Raw genomic sequence first — 16,739 nt, forward strand, 5'->3', positions numbered from 1 at the left:
TCGCAGACAGTAATTAAATACCTAGCCAGATCTCCCTTATTCCCGAGAAGGTACTTCAAATTATTAAGTCCAAATATCCTCTACACATGTATGTTCTCATTTTTCTTTGTGGATTCCAATGGAATAAGAGAAGAAAATGCAGAGTAAGGAATCTAGTCAACCTTACAAGAAGCAGACTAAACTAAGCCCCTGAGTTAAGCAAGCAGAAGAGTCATCCTTTCTTTCTGCATACTGTAAAAGAACGACTTTTCAAAAGTTGTACAGGCTTTTAAAAGTATGTGGACAGTTTCCTTAGATTACAAAAATATAAAATGCAATTCTTTTTTACTGAGTTTCTAGAATACACTCAGTAACTTGTTAAACAGAATTAGACTACTCAATATAAAATGTTTCTTAAAATTCTTTATTTTAAGAATAGATCACTGTGCATAAGCATCAGATACCTCATATTCCACAAAACTGTATTACCAGCTCAAAATGTGAGTTTCAACTATATCTTTATTAAAAGATTTATTAAGAAAAGCATTCAGCAGCTGTTTTAAAATATCAGATTAGGAACAGATATGATCTTAATTTAAGAAGATATTTTTACATAATGAACATTTCCAGACTTCTGACAAGTTAGGATGACACTCATCGAAAGGGAGGAGGAAGTAGCTTGGCACTCATGCCAACTGATCTTCACTATTTGTACAGGATCTAACTTCAAAAACATCAGCTGTGCCAGATCTTTTATTATCCATAACATGCATCTCTCCACAGCAACTGCATCAGAGACCACCAACTTGTCTCATATACCACATCAAACAAAAGACCAGCTTAACAGTTGAGTGCTATTTAGAATACAAAGTATGTATTCTTTCCCCAGAACACAGAAGTTTCAGCCTATCTTTCAAAGTTATTTAGAAAATATTAAGACATTTATAAATAAATCGAAGCCAAGGCATTCAATACACTAGTTTCTACAGTGATTGTTTTGAAAGCCAAAATTTTGTTTAACTAGTAAATCTACTTTCAACGACTTGATCTATAATGGATTTAGTGGAACCTGCATTTTTATTGCTGTTCTCCTTTAAAAGTTTCACACTTATAATAAATGTCACATTGTACGTGAAAAGTGACTATGGTATAGGCATCCCTCTGTTATTATGGAAGAAATAAGGTACGCTGGAAGTCTTCAAGGCAAGTGACACACATTTTAATAGTATGCATGAAGTGTATGAAAATATACATTGTAAGATTTTTAAATTAGTTTTTTTAAAGAAACAGCAAAATAGTCATGAGATAGACATCAATAAATACTTCCACGCGTGCAAAAGCTGGCTCGCAGGATCTCACGTTAGTAAGAAAACACAGAAAAACATGCTTTGAAATTCCAGTGGTCTGTTTTCTAGCCTCTGCTTTTCTTTAAAATAACCTGCAAAAAGAAAAAAGTATATTTATAACTGCTTTTATTACTACAATCCGGGCTGCAGTAAGAAATCCAAAACGCTAGGCTGATCAGACCAAAGCTTCACCTAGCCAAACAATCCGCTTCCAGGAGTATAGCCACCAAGGGTAAAAGACTAGGGAAAAGGTTAGAAATAAAGCACATAGAAAAATGCAGTATCAGAAAGTTTGGTGGGTTTTGTTTGTTGTTTTGTTTTTTTTTTTAATAAGAACATTCATAATCAAGAACTCTGTAAAAGAAAAGGCTTATTTTAAAAATGAAATGCTGAGAAATACCAATAACACTTCCAAGCTCTCAGCATATTCCTTGAAGCTCTTACCCTGTTAGGCCTAGACAAAAAGATAAAAATAAGGTTTGCGATTATATGGCTACTACGCTCAATTTTTGTTTGTAATGCCTTATTTCTTTCTATATCAAGAGTACCCAGACCCTTGGAAGGACATTTTTTGGTTTGGAGTTTAAGTTGAAAAATGAACTTCAAAGCCCAAGTGGGACCATTTAAGTGTTAACATTATTAAAATACAGGCAATTTTTCCTTTCTTCTCATCTTAAAAAAAAAATTAATAAATGGAGCACAAAAATGTTCAAATAATGTTAAGATTGCAGTTAAAAAGAAATCACAAATGCAATTCCAACTGTAACATTCACTTGGCTACCCTACACATCCTGTATATATTTCTGTTACTATAGTAATACAAAGTATCAAACTAAACACTTCACCAGAGGCGGGGGGGGGGGGGAAGATAAACAGAATCCAGGGGACCCAAATATCAGATAACACTGTTTTGTTCTTCCAGTTTGCCAAGCAGTAAATAGGTGGTTGAACAGACAACAAATTAAAGACTGAGTTCCTTCATGAAACCTAAAGCAGATACATCCTAGCGAGTGAAATGAGCTATGGAATACGAAGGATTTCAGTCATACTTTGGCACTACTCAAATCCCTTCTAGAGAAAGCTGCATAGTACCTTCCTCTTTCTCTTCTTTTGCATGTACACAAAACTTACCATGCTCTGTAATTCAAAGGGTTCCTCCTTCACAGATATTCATAGAGCAATTTTTTGTTATGCTTAACTACCCATATAACAACCCACAGTTTAATCCTCGCGTAGTCCTTCGCTTGCTGAACACATCACACGAAGTATCTCTTCAAGTACCATCCACACAATGCTGCAAGAAACCACTTCAAACATCTTTCAGACTAAGCAGGTAAGAACTGAAGGTGTAAAGTATTTGAACCTCTTTGAACTATTTCTCACTTGTTCCATAAAGCTTCATCTATATTACTGGAGTTAAAACAGAATGTTTCCTTGATATAGTACCATCTGAACTCCAACTTTGGAATTTGCTCCTATTCCCTGGGCTTTCAGGATGCCTGCTGGTAGACTACTGTGTAGACTTACCCACATAATGAAACTATGAACTTAAACATGGAATAATCAAAAATAGGGCTATATTTATTAGGGCAAGGAGAGTTAATTTGATGTCTTGGTAACTGTGAACTATGCCAACAATGGATTAAAGAACATTAAGTCTCTGCAGGTTCTGGACTATAAATCCAAACACATAAACACTAACACAGAAAACTTTTGCATATGCTTTTGTAATACATTTTTACATTAAACAAAAAAAAGAAAAATATTACAAATGCTTTATTACCTTTGCTGCAGCTATAGTGTGCTCAGGTTTAATTATTTTACTTTTGTTCTCAAAAGCCTTTGTCCTGGCTTCTTCTGCTAGCCGATGAAGAAACAGTAAGAAGCTCAAGTGTACCTTTAAAAGAGGGGGAAAAAAAAATTATCAAGAAGGGTTCAAACTGCTTAAGCATAGTTGGTTGGGTTTTTTTTTTTAAAAAAGTTCATTGTTTGAGACAGAGGATTCACATATTAGACTGCTTCCAAATTCCTGAAAGGTGTTCTCAGGAAAATGAAGTACCACTCAGTTCAAGTCCCAATAAATTCCCAAGACATTCCTTACTGCAAGATTCCAGTAAATAAAGTTTAAATTTGGTATACTTGAATAGTTGAAGTGCTCTAGAAATGATCATACAAACAACAACTGATCTAACAGAAGTCAAATCTGATTTTTATTAGTATTTTTATAACAAAATATAAATATCATAGAATAAGATGAAGCCTTTTTTGCTTACTAGTTAGTATAGTCAGTTTTCAGTCACTACAATGGCCAGACTTTTAACGAACAGCAAATTTATCCCTGCCTTATCAGCAAATGGACCACAGACAAGTTCAAGGACTTCTGCCCCTTTCCAGTGTAAAGAAGCACCAACATTAATTTCTCCAGAACAAAAAATTCTCCACTGTCAGGAGGCTCCATCTATTTTTTTCCCAGTTCATTGCTTACTTAACCTTTTTACATGAAAAGAACTGATAGGGCAGTATTCTGTTCAATACAGAATGCTACACTGCTAGTACAGAGGCAGCAAAAATTTCAGCAGGCAAGGAACTGATCTAACGTGGACTAAGAACTGCCAGCCAAAAGCACCCCTGTGCAATAAGTGACCTGTAATACAAATTTTTAGCATTATACAAACATTATGTGAACTGTTTTAACAGTCCAGCCTGAAAACTGGTAATTGCACCTTTTGTAAATTAAACTTTCAAACAATATTAACTTTGCTATGTGAAGTGTACAAAAATACATTTTCAATCAAGAGTGCATAAAAATACTTCTGAAATATATGAAAATATATGAAATATTTATATAAATTTATATACTTATTCTGCCATACCTCATCTGCAAAGCCTAGAAATATATAATAAGTAACAAGTTAGAGTTTATAGGAAATACTTTGGCAGTGGGTTTGCAGCACAAAGAATCTGTTAGAGGACAGGCATTTCACTGTCCATATGACAAGCAATTTAGGGTGGTTTTTTTTAATCTCCTGAATTAAATGAAGCCAGCATGCTATAGATAAATTTACATAATATTTGGCATCATTTGGGAGCATCTACAACACAAAAAGCAGATGTTCTTGCAGATTTATTTAGCAAAATATCAAAGCTATTTTTAAACTACTCTTTAGTTACACAGAAATAATCTCCGACAGAATCAAGCAGTGGCACTAAAATAGTGTTCAACATTAGAACGCTCATTATTAGACTTATCAACATGGAGGTTAGGTTTCTGGAAAAAACTTGGGGGAGAAAAGGGACATGGAACAAAAGCTTCCATACTTGCAAGTCCTTCTGCTGAGAATCCTAAAGGCAAAAGTATTAATTTTAAAACTGCCTTTAGGAAACACGTCTTCTCTCAGAATCACTGTACCTTTATCTTGCTATTTTCAAAGCGAATCGCTGCATGTGGAGAAGTTTCCCCTGCTATAGGTTTAAAAATAGTCACATAACTAAAATCAGAACGTTCCACAATAAAGCACACATGTTAATAAATATTCCAGATTATTCAAGGCAATTGAGAGAGGCTAATGAAAGGCAGAATGACTGAATAGCATGAGCAGCAGTTACTGACAAGTACCTAAGTGATACTGTATTTGTTTAAAGACATTGCTTTACTATGTATTATTGTCCATCTACATAAAATTTAGAAAGTTTTGAACTACATGTGAAAACTACCTTACACAACAGAATGCTTATTTCCCATAAAAAAAAGATTGCAAAGTTTTAAAAACGTATGTAAAAACTCACAACACTGCTTGCACAGCAGCTCCCACACACCTGTTCAACAGAACTAACAAATAGCAGGGACAAGCACTGTAATTTTTTTTGCTGCCATAACTTTAGAACAATTCTTTAGACTGATATTTTGCCTTCAGTCATCATTCTGTGCTGGTAACCAAGAAAAAAGGTGTCATTCAGTGCAATACTTCAAGCTTTTCCTGCAATGTAAATATAAACCTGCCCTTACAGAATAAAACAAGCAGCTGAGCTCTTGCTTTTCTTCTGTAATTTCAAGCAAGAGCAAAGTCTGCAGCTTTTTCTTCTCAGGCCGTTGAGGAGGGGGGAACAGCTGAACTTCAGTACTAAAATCTTTACCTCTTATTTTCAAAAAGGTAACTAACTGAGTTCTAATAGCATAGGGAAAACCTTAAAAGCTATTCCTATCTCTTCACTCAAAAATATTATCACACTCCTTCAAAAAATCAGCTTCTTGATAAATTTTGATGAAATTTGTTAGCTACGCTGTGCACAGAGAAAGATAACACTTAAGAAACAGGTTCTGACAAAGCTTCAAATTGCAAAGAGATTTGATTGAAAGAATCTGAAAACCGAAGAAGAAACATTCAAGTATTTAATAAAATTATCTGAATTCTTATGTCTCTCAGACTTGTTAGTAACGATGACATAGGTAACACTGATTTATTGAGGAAAAATAATCACTGAAGGCCAAGAAAAGGAAAACAATCAGATTAAGTCATAAACTAGGTAGGAAGACCTCCTCCTTAGACTGGTTAAGTACCACAGCAGATTCAAACACAGAGCACGGATCATTCAGGAAGACAACCCAGAAACCGAACTAGTTGATTCTCTATTCCCCCACAGAAGACACAAGCACTTTACTCAAAATGTATATGGTTTTGTCATGTTAAGATAGCTACTGTATCAATTTCTAGAGTATGCCATCACTCTTACAAGGTTTGTAGGGAATAAGAGAGACACTAAAAAACCACTCCCAAAACTTACTACTTGTCTAACTACAGAACTAAACTTTCCCCTCACCCTTTTTTTTTTTTTTTAAATAAAGCAAAACTGCAGCTGTGTTATTTATTCATAGAAATAAAGAGCTAAAGAGCTTTTAGCCACATGCTTATTTGAAGAATATATTGGGCAATCCCCACCCCTGGGCATTCCTGTTTAAAGGTAAAATAAAAAAGCCAAGCCTCCTAACATAAAAGGCCATTTAATTTTACATCACCAGAAGAGATAATCCATGCTTCCACCACATTATTAAAATTCATTCTTATCTCATCCTTTGTGTTAGAATGAGTATTTGCATAGCTATATTTTAAGCTAGGTCAGATTGTTGTTGTTTGTTAGTTTCAGTCAATTCAATTCACTGATTGTCTTTGCAATCCACAGGATGCTGGTGCCAGGACAAAGAAGAGATGGGAACCAATGCCCAAGATCTGGATGGATGTCCCACTTACCCTTTTTCAGACAGCTACACTACCTTGAAGCCTAATTAACATGACCATGGAAACACAGACCAACTGTTACTAACATCTACAAAAAATGTTATTAGTGATTATGTAAGTTTGATTGGTTGACAATAAATGACACTGAGTAAGCTTTGAGTAGGTGTGAGCACAAGCAGCAAGGGGCCAGGTCTTTAGTCCATAAAATACTCCAAAGATAGCGAAAGAAGTAGGAAAAGATCTTATTTTTATTAGACCAATTAGAAAAATATGTACAGCTTACATTCAAATGTAAATCCCTTCATGTAATTAGCATATTCATTTCATCTATTTTTTTTCAATTTTGTATATCTACATTTAGCCTCATATACCCAGATACCAACCTTCAAGATGCTGCAAGACAACTTTTATACACGTAAGAAATACAGACTTACAATTCAAGTCAGGTACCATACTAGTATACAGCATGCATTAATGTTCTGAGAATCACACACATTTGTAAACAAGAGGGCATGACAGTTCAGCAAGTCAAGCCTATGAACACACTTCAAAGAATACTTTTTATGCACAGATATTTTTTTTTTCCAACACAGCAGCTACCACAAGATCTCGAGGTCAGGTTTTCTTGCTGTACTCAAGTAATTTCTTGGTGAGACAAACCCTTCCTGTGCCACAAATCCCTTATTGCAGGTCAGAAGGAATCCAAATTGGTTGACCTGTTGTCTGAAACTTGTTTTGATGTGGTTCTGTTATGTCTACACCTTTATGACAGGTGTTTTAAAGCAATGAACAGGATCTCAACACCTTATTCTCATTAGATAACTAACAAGACTTGTCATTCCTTAGTTTTGGGCAGATTACTTAGATGGCCTTCTACAAAAGTAGGATCGATTATTCAAGATGACTTAATGGTTTAGCAACTCGTTGATCACAATTAAGTGGATTGATATCCGCATACCCGACCTGCCCTACATAAACAACAAACGTTACAGCCACGTAAACCAAATTCCCATTTCTCAGCCCGTTTACATAGAACTCTTCGAAGAGCAGCGTGTACATGTAATGACACAATATTTATGCATCAGCCTGTCCCTGAATCCCCAAATTCGGTCAGAAATCTACAATACAGCAGGCAGAAAGCTGCAGAAAGCTGCAGCCACTATTTACTAACGTTTTATTAGGCTAACCCGCCCTCCATCTCCCCACAAGTTTTGTGCCCCTCTGCCCGTAGGTCACCGCAGAAACACCCTGAGCAGTAACGTGACATCCCATTACACACAGCAACTACAAAGCGCTCCAGCACGCACAATCCACCGGCCCGCGTCTTTCAAGCAATAAAACATTTCGAAACTAAATGTCCCCACTTAGGGACCCCTGTCCCTAAGCGGCCAACTGCCCCCCCCCCCCCCCCCCCCGCGCTACCACCCCCAGGCTCCCCGGGAGAGCGCGGATGGAGCTGAAGGACTCGGCCCTCGGGCTCCCCACACTGCCGGAGCGGCCAGGGACCGCGGCCGGCCTCCGCCTGCCTCGCCGGTCAGGGGCCGGGGGCAGCGCCGAGGGGCGGAACGGCCCGCATCTCCAGGCCGCCCCCGCGGCGCCCGCCCCTCTCCTTCCTCACCAGCAGGTCGGTGTTAGCCGCCAGGCGTAACTGAGGCTTGTGCTTCTTGATGATTTTCCGCAAAGTCGAGCGGGGCGCCGTGCGCTTCATCCTTCCCCCTCCTCCTCCCGCTGCTGCCGCGAAGGGGCCCAACGGCTCCCGCCCGCCCGCCGCCGCCGTTCAAATCCGCCGCCCTGGCGCAGGCGCGCGCCCGCCGTGACGTACTTCCCAACGGCCGCCCCCGAGGAGGGCGGCGGTGGCCGGGGCCGGGACCGGGGCCGGGACCGCTGCCTCCCTCCCGCCTGCGGCGTGCGAGCGGCGATCGAGCGGCTCCCTGGAAACCGCGGAAATCGTAGTAATCCGGGGAGACCCTCCTGCCCTCTCGGCGCACCCCGCAGTGGCCCGGCCGCTCGGGGCAGAGGCGCCGTCTCACCTGCGCTTGCGGCTCGGCGCCTCCGTGCCCGGCGCCCCGGCCCGCGGCGCTGCCGGGCCCCTGGGGCGCGCTCGGCCTGGCCCTCGCTCCGGCCGCCGGTGAGGGGCGGGGGCTGTGGCGCCCGACGGCAGCGATCGCCGGGGCGAGGGCCGCGGTGCCGCGGCGGAGGCAGCGGGCGCGGGACGGGAGGAGCCCGGCGGGCGGGTGCGAGGTGGACGCTGCGACAGCCGTTCCTTCGCGGGCCGCTGTGTGTCACACCGCTTCCCCTGTAAGCTCGCTGAGACTTGGGTTTAGCTCTAGCTTTAGCAAGTTGATCAAACCTCCGCCCAGGCCTTTTTTAATCAGCAGGAAAGAAAATGGACGCGGCGGTTCCCCGAGTGCCTTTACCTGGTCTTCAAATCCGGCTGCTGCCACGTGCAGAGGTTTCCCGAAACGGAGGGAATATGGCACCGGCACAGTGCCACCTGAGCAAGCCCCAGGCCAAGACCTGTGGATTTTCAGTTGGCAGTCATCTCTTGAAGTGTGATAGGATTTATTTGCTGCAGAAGCAGAGGGAGCTGTACAACACACTTTTTCTCTCCTTCGTTGCCTTGCATGACCTTGCTGGGAGATGTGACACCAAATGGGCTAGTCTGGGCCGACGACAGGACCAGGAGCCTAATTAGCACCGCAAAGCACACTAAAATGAGCCCAGAGTGACAGTTATGTTCTGCACATAAATCCGCATAAAATGCTGCGTTAGTACAAGCATGGCATTGCCTTAATGGTACACAGAAACACACTCGTTCTGAAATCGGCCACCACTTTGAAGTGTCATCCTTTCTCTAGCGTCTGTCCCTACACTTCTATTTTGGCTGACGGATGCTGCTGACTGAAATACAGGTTTCCCCACAGAGGGGCCCCTGTAGCTTGGCATTCTCAGTGTATTTGGACTGTGTGTACTTAGTTGGAGAAGGGGTCAGGATTTCATACTGAGGTATGGGGTTTTTCGGCATATTTATTAGGGGTTTTGTTTTCTTTGGCGTACGGAATGTTTGCAAATTTAAATGTTAATAAGATAAATATATTGTCTTAACATACTCAAAATTATCAGCACCCAGATGTGAATCAGTTTTACTGAAGTATGTTCTTAAATCGGTATGATTTGGTATTTTAGTGAATTTTGCGATATGCACAATATGTAGTCCAAACAGAAGTATGATATCTGACAGCACAAGAGAATTTAAGATTTGCCAGTTCTTCATGCTCTGTCAGATAGTTGAAAACCATGCTTTGTTCTTTCAGCTTTGACTGTCACTAGCCATTAATCATCAACAGTGATGCAGATCTTAAAATCAGAGTTTTAACATTTTTTCTGTGAAGGGATAAGCACACTAAAATATGGGGGGGGGGCGGGTTCTGCAGTTTAATAATAATCACTGTTAATAGTTCAGCAGCACTGCTGGAAGTAAACATTTGTTTTTTCAGTTACCTAAGTGGCTATGACTCAGGAGCTACATAGGGTCACATACTGTAATGCTTTTAATACACACATAGAAACTTGCATTGGGTTCAGCAATAATTCAGTGTGTCAAGAGATTCAGATCTACAGCTGGGATAAATCAGTAACACCACTGGACCTAACTTGAGCTGAGAATCAGGCCTTGCGATCTCAGACTCCGGGAAAATGGTATGGGCAAGCATTTTATAAACTGTGTATGTTGCAAAAGTGCCTCCACTATAGGTCTAAAACTTAAAATACATCATACAAATTTGAAACTGTGCAGCAATGTGCATAAAATGACAGATATTGTGACTCAAGACTAGTAACTATATATATTTAGTAATGCACTTGCTAGATAGACAATGACTGAATCAAAATCTATCGTTAAATAAAAATTATTAGACTTTTTTTTGTTCTGATAGTTTTATATTTCTAGTAGACTATTCTTTGGGTTTAGCCACAGAAAATAATAATTGAAAGTGCTGTCTCAAATCTACTTATTTACCAGATTTCCTTTTCTCTGATGTTTGGGAAAATTTATGGCATCAGCTACTGCAAGCAATTGGTAACAGAGGTCCAATGTAAAAGTGTTAAATTATAGGTTCTGATTTACTGAGCAAACATGAACTTCAATAGCTAAAATTTCTCATTGAATATATATGTTAATCTCTTTATCAGTAAATATTTCTGTAAATATGATTTTTGAATAGTTTAATACAGGAATATTGTAGAACAAGAAAAAATTACATCGCTGTACATTATACATTACAATGGACAATTTTAACTAAACTAAATCACAATGTTTAAATTATTTGATTTATATTAACACATGAATTAATGATTACAGTGAATCATAGAAAACTGCAAATTCACATTGTTTCTGATTTTGAACATGACTTTTTTGTCTCTCTGATAGAATCCATAATGTTCTGTTATAGTGCTGCTATTATGCAATGTCATTTAAATAGCTAAAAGAATAATGTGAAATGTATTTTAAATTAATTTTTGAAAAGTTGAAATTGTTAATTTTGTCATGCTCATGCAGCATTACAGAAAAGGCAGTTATGTGCCTTATAGCCACATTTTCATGTTTCGCCTCTTCAAAAGCTGCAGTTTTCTGCATTTTCTATTTTCTATTTTATATCTGCATTATCCATTTTCTACAAGCAGTTACCTTATTTTCAAATAGTATTTCAAGAATTTTCCATTTTTCATGTTTTAACTTGCAGGTTTTAATCATGCATTAGTTCATTTTGTGAACTGGATGTGTTTTCGTGGCTTCAGCTGCAGCACAGCATCTTCCTAGTTTTCCAGCAATACTGAACTGTGTCTTGGAACTAAATAAATCATCTGGTACCAACGATAAGAGCTAGGAAAATTCTGCTATTAAAATGTCACCATCCAGCTCTAACTTCTTCAGGAAAACAAACCACTTTTGCAGTGATTTTGAATAAAAGCAACTTCATTGACATTATTTTGTCACTTTTACTTCCAGATTATGTGGGTTTCTTGAAAACAGTTCCATACATTTTAGTTACTAAAAAGAGGCCAAGCTTGAGGCCATCACTGCTGAACTGCAAACCAGTAAACATTTTGTCCTCCATTTCTGTAAGGAAAGAGATTAAATTAAAGACTATTTTGTCCACTCCTCTAATACGCTGTAAATTAGAACAAGGCTAGTATTTGGAAATTAAGTTAAAAAGCAGTGTTTCCTTTCTGACCTGAAACTTTTATAAACCCCTCTTAATTTGTTGAATTGGGTCTCCCAGCTTGTCCTTTGTAACTATTAGTTTAATTGTTTTGTTTGTAGATTTTGACATTATCCTCAGTCAGACTCGTCATAAATTCTTCACCAATTCATAATTTTAGAGCCAACCTTCCCAAAGAACATTGAAGAATTCCATTTCAAATGTGTGGTATCTTGAAATTAATAGATTTATAGATTTTATAGATTCTTACTAAGCCAGAGGTCCCTCAATTTTTTCTCTAGGGAGGTAGACTGTTAAATACTTTCTGGTGCTAATCCAGTTTCAGTGGTTGATGAAAGACATTGAAACTTATCCTGGATATGAATGTCAAAGCCTAAAATCTTTTGATGTTTTCTTCAGTGATGAAAAGATATCTCTAAAACAGAACATAACAATTCAGCAAAAGTAAACTCTTCTATAATATAGTTGATAGGCTTGATCATCGTGGTTGGAGTACATAGACTGACTCTCCTGTTACATCTGTATATTCTTTCTGTTTTATATAGGGTAATTCAGGTGTGGTTGAGTACTTTTGTAAAGAAACGGGAAAAGAGAGAATACAAAGGGGGAAATTGTATATTTCCCTCTCCTCCATGGAACTTAAGCAAATCTGTTGCTTGAAAAAGAAGGTGGAAATGGCAATTTTAACAAGAAACTTTTCTCCTGTGGCTGTTGCTATTAATATAATGGCAGTAATTTTATTGCAATAGTAAATACTAGAAGCTCAAAGATTTGTTTGGCATTCACCTTTTATTTTCATGAAGAAAAGAAGGAAGTCTGTAGGATCAATTGTTTTTAAAATTACTTTTTTTATTTATTTATTTAGCTCTGTTTCTATCTCTTTTCAGGCCCAGTGTTGAACAGTGAAAAATAAGAAAGGCAAAACACCATAAACTGTATTTGAAATTCAGACTGTTCACTGAATTTAGGGTTTACAATTTAAGATTCAGTCTTGTTTTTGTAAAAGAGAAAAGGCATATAAATCACAGCTCAGCAGTCACTTTTACCTTCAGAGGTATTCCTCATGCACTTGGCATGCCATCAACTAAAAGTGTATCAGTTTCACTGCCTTTGAACTAATTTAATGCAGGATCAGGTTGATATATATGTCCAATACCTAATTATGTAACAGAAAATTGTTTATTTTTGGTGTTTCCAATGAAATCCATAAAGATGAAAAAATAACACCAAAAATAATTACTTCAGATCACTACTTCCTCTGTGTTCATGTAACTTTTCCCAGTACTTTTTTAGATTTTTACATTGTTTACATTTTGCTCTCGGATCTGATACACCCATTTCATGCCAGTCATATTTCTTCTCCCAAATTCCAGAAGGAACGGTGTTATCCTCTGCAGAGGTCATCTTTCCACGACTAGCTACAAACCAGAAGGATCTTCTGGCACCTCTACTCTGATCAGCTAATCCAGACCTGCCAAAAGGACCACGTTCTCTGAGAAACTTCTACAAACCTACACGATATTCTGAAAAATACCTGTTGTCTGCCATCCAAAAAAATATGTTTTATGCAGATGTATTACAAACAGAGAAGAAAGGAGATCACAAAGCTTAATGACATTCCCTGGGATCTTCACTGAAAACTGGTCTGATTAGCATAAAATATTTAGTAGTAATGGGCATCCATGGAGAATTCAAGCAAAGATTAATAAAGAATACGTATTACCCAACTGCCAACTTTTTAATCACATTTATCAGGAAGAGTAGATCATAAGTGTTGACCACAAGAAGGCCTGAGAGTAATGGTTTTTCTCCGCTTTGTTTTTCACATGAAGGGCAACACCACCTTTTAGCCCCCCCTAGAAGAGACATTAGCTTTCGCCTTCCACAAGGACCACATTTTTTCCCCATTGACTTCTACTTCAGTCAGAAAGAAACCCTTAGAAGTCTGATATGCAACAGTGTGTCCCCTACCTCTTCACTGATTTCCTTCAGGTTATGTCAACTCTGAAATGCCAAATGATGTGCTACAGAATGGCCTGCTTAGCTGTGCATCTTTCCACCAGTTTTCTGGCCGTGGCTGCAGAGGAAGATGGGTGATACCAATTTGAGGTGTCAACATCTGTAGCAAAAAAATTAGCCTCTTGCTGGTGTTCTGATTGTCAGTAATCCTCAGCTTTCCTAAAGTAGTTGAGGAAGCAGTCTTGAAGCTGCTGTAAGTGAAAAACCCACTTCTTGCCTGGTACTGCCTGAATGCCCTGTGAATGTACTAAAACAAAGGGGCATATATGCATATTTGTTAACATTAATGCTAATTAGACAATGGATCTCATATATATCTCAGATCAAAAACATAAATACAGTTTATTTGGGTTTTATTAATAAACAGCAGGTGATAACCAGCGGGATGCCTATCTGCCAGCTGATTTACCGTGATGCCCCTGATGATGGGTTACAGCAAACAATGCAAAGAGGACCAGTAAAGTGGCAGAGAGGTTGGGTTTCAGATGAGGTGAATTGATTGCTGGTTACTTAAATCTAACTTCATGTGACAGAAGCCAAGCCATAACAGTATTGTTATGTGGGAACATGGCAGAAAAAAGAAGAATAGCAGCAAAAGTGGAGCAAGAATTCAAATACTGACTTTCAAGTGTGTGGAATACACCTATAATACAGTTGGAGTGGTCTTGAGTGCACAAAGTTGCCATGTATTCTGCCATCAAGAAGACAGAAAGGGCAAAATTAAGTAATTTCTATTCTTTATTTTACCATTATAGCCAGCAAGGAAGTTAAAAAAAATAATTCAGATAAAATATGAATAATTCAGAATAGGCTGTAGTTAGAATATATTTTTTCCATGCAGGTTTCCAGAAGTGAAGAAGGTTTCACAACTGCCAAAGGGAACATGCAAGCACCTGAGAATGAAGTAGTATAATTTATGCCAGTTTACCACAAATGGTTCCTCAGTGATCCACCTTTCTTTAGCAAGCAGACATAAAATTATTGGCCCTCAAAATTATTTTAAGAAATTAATGATCTAACACAAGCTATCGAGATTGGGATGCATGGAGTTCAACTATACTTTTCTGGGGAAAAAAAGTGTTTGAAAATGTTAATGTCAGTTTATATTAGTAAAGAATAAACACTCTGGAGAACAACAGAATTACTTTTTAGTTTCCATCATTGCAGAAACAGTTGCATTCCTTTTGAGTGCACAGAAATCTTCCTGAATTGACTATGTCGTAAAACCGTCTGAATATTCCAGATTGTATTGAGAATCAGTAGCTTTCTGAAGGTACCTAAAAGGAAAAGGTAAATTTTAAAAAATTGCTGCTGCTGTAGCATAGATGAAGAAAAAATACTTCTTTGGAGAAAATCACGAAGTATAGGAATTACTAAATCCTTTTCCTTTCAGTTAGTTAACTGCAAATTTTATTCTTAGGAATGTAGGTGTGGGGGTTTTTTAATATCTTGCTGTATAATGTGTAGAAAGGTTTCAGATATTAATTACCCATTGAGCTAAAATATCTCTTACTAGCTTAGAATCATTTTGCCTTCTGGGGACAATAACATTTGCAGTTTCAAATCTGAGTAAATGGAAGTGGTAGTTTACAGAGTGAAAGACAGTGTATGTACTTCTTTCAATGTAAAACACCACCAGTAAGTATTGCTTAAATAAATATAACTTTGACCACAATTTTGTAAATAAACAACTGCTGATACAATCTTTTGCCTTTCCTACAGAACAAACACACTTTCTTCAAACAGTGCTTGACAAAGAAAAATAGCGAGAGTGTAATGCTTCAGGTTAATAAAACTAAAAGATAGCAGCTGTAGCCGCAGCCTTGCATGGAGGCAAGACGCTGCTCTCTGCTGTAAGAAACTGCATTGGAGCCTTTAACATAAGAATAACCATATTGTCTGTGGAGAAGAGAAGCCGTATCAAGTTTTCTTCATCGCCCCCAAACTGCTATTTAAGCCTATTGTTAAAACAGAAATGTACGTGGAAGCATAGTAGCTAGTAGAACTAGTTTAAGAAGTGGAGGTGCCACTCTGTGTTTCTAGACACAGGGAGGCTACCTGCCTGAGCTTGCATAGTGTAACTTGAGTACCACAAAGGTAAGAAAAAGGTATTATATGTTAAGCTGCAAGTCACCACTCTTGCATCAGCACAAATACAATTGTAAACTAACCCATAAAAACACAGAGTGAATCATAACACAAATGCAAGATTTTTTGGTTAGTGCATACTATAACGTTAGCTGGCACACTTGGAAAACAAGTCTGCTCTGAGGTCACCTTTATCCCAGGTATTGCAGATAGGCAGTTTGTATTTAGGCTACCTAGCCTGGGTATTAGCAAATGTTAGGCTTGGTGTTTTAGTGTACAGTGATGTTCTTCATAGTAGATAAGGTTGCTGTAAAGTTTTTTAAGTACCTTTGCCTGGGTATGGGCTGTGGCTTCTTTATATCACCAGCAATGCACCAACATCCAGATGTACTATGGAACAGTTCCATTAGAGCAGGTCAATAGCCTCAAACATCTGCTTGTTACCATCCTGACTGATGGCACTTCACCCCCCTACAAACCAGCTACTAGTGCTGCCATTAAAGAAGGTAGAGGGAAACATAAAATTGCTGTTGAGATGCAGCTCTTTGCCTAAAAAGGTGGCAGGCGTGTGCTTTTTGAGATTTATTTTTTTTTTTTAAATGGTAGTACACTGATATTGAATGCTGCCCTGCCTTTCAGAGCAAAAAAAATATGCTTATGCTTGACATCAGGACTTTTTTCCCCAGCATGTTTTTCAAACTAGTCTTAAGATATTTGCTGTTTTGGAAGATGTGTTTGCATCTCTCTAGCATTCTTCCCACTTTTATCTGATGATGTAGTGATATCACTAGATCTGCTTTCATGGGCAAAGTGTCCTGGAAAAGAGCCATCAGGAGAAAGATAAAAAAAAT

The 16,739-nt window shown here is 38.4% G+C and overlaps 1 protein-coding gene across 1 annotated transcript; it reads right to left on the minus strand.

The window, feature by feature from the left end:
• Nucleotides 1-480: 480 nt before the first annotated feature.
• On the minus strand, nucleotides 481-8,305 carry CENPW (centromere protein W). Its single transcript, XM_056344117.1, has 3 exons — nucleotides 8,178-8,305; nucleotides 3,109-3,222; nucleotides 481-1,417 (listed from the first exon to the last, which is right to left on the minus strand). Exons 1-3 carry the CDS (start codon nucleotides 8,265-8,267, stop codon nucleotides 1,391-1,393), a joined length of 231 nt encoding a protein of 76 aa, XP_056200092.1. The 5' UTR covers nucleotides 8,268-8,305; the 3' UTR covers nucleotides 481-1,390.
• Between the last annotated feature and the right edge of the window lie 8,434 nt (nucleotides 8,306-16,739).

The sequence above is a fragment of the Falco biarmicus genome, chromosome 6 (genome assembly GCF_023638135.1).
Source record: "Falco biarmicus isolate bFalBia1 chromosome 6, bFalBia1.pri, whole genome shotgun sequence".
NCBI lineage: Eukaryota > Metazoa > Chordata > Aves > Falconiformes > Falconidae > Falco > Falco biarmicus.

What these genes read in the sequence shown, in the direction of transcription:
- CENPW (XM_056344117.1), bottom strand. Translation starts at nt 8,267, where the DNA reads ATGAAGCGCACGGCGCCCCGCTCGACTTTGCGGAAAATCATCAAGAAG. An exon ending in CGGCTAACACCGACCTGCTG is followed by an intron (nt 3,223 to 8,177) that starts GTGAGGAAGGAG and finishes CCTCTTTTAAAG; the next exon opens with GTACACTTGAGCTTCTTACT. An exon ending in ACACTATAGCTGCAGCAAAG is followed by an intron (nt 1,418 to 3,108) that starts GTAATAAAGCAT and finishes TTCTTTTTGCAG; the next exon opens with GTTATTTTAAAGAAAAGCAG.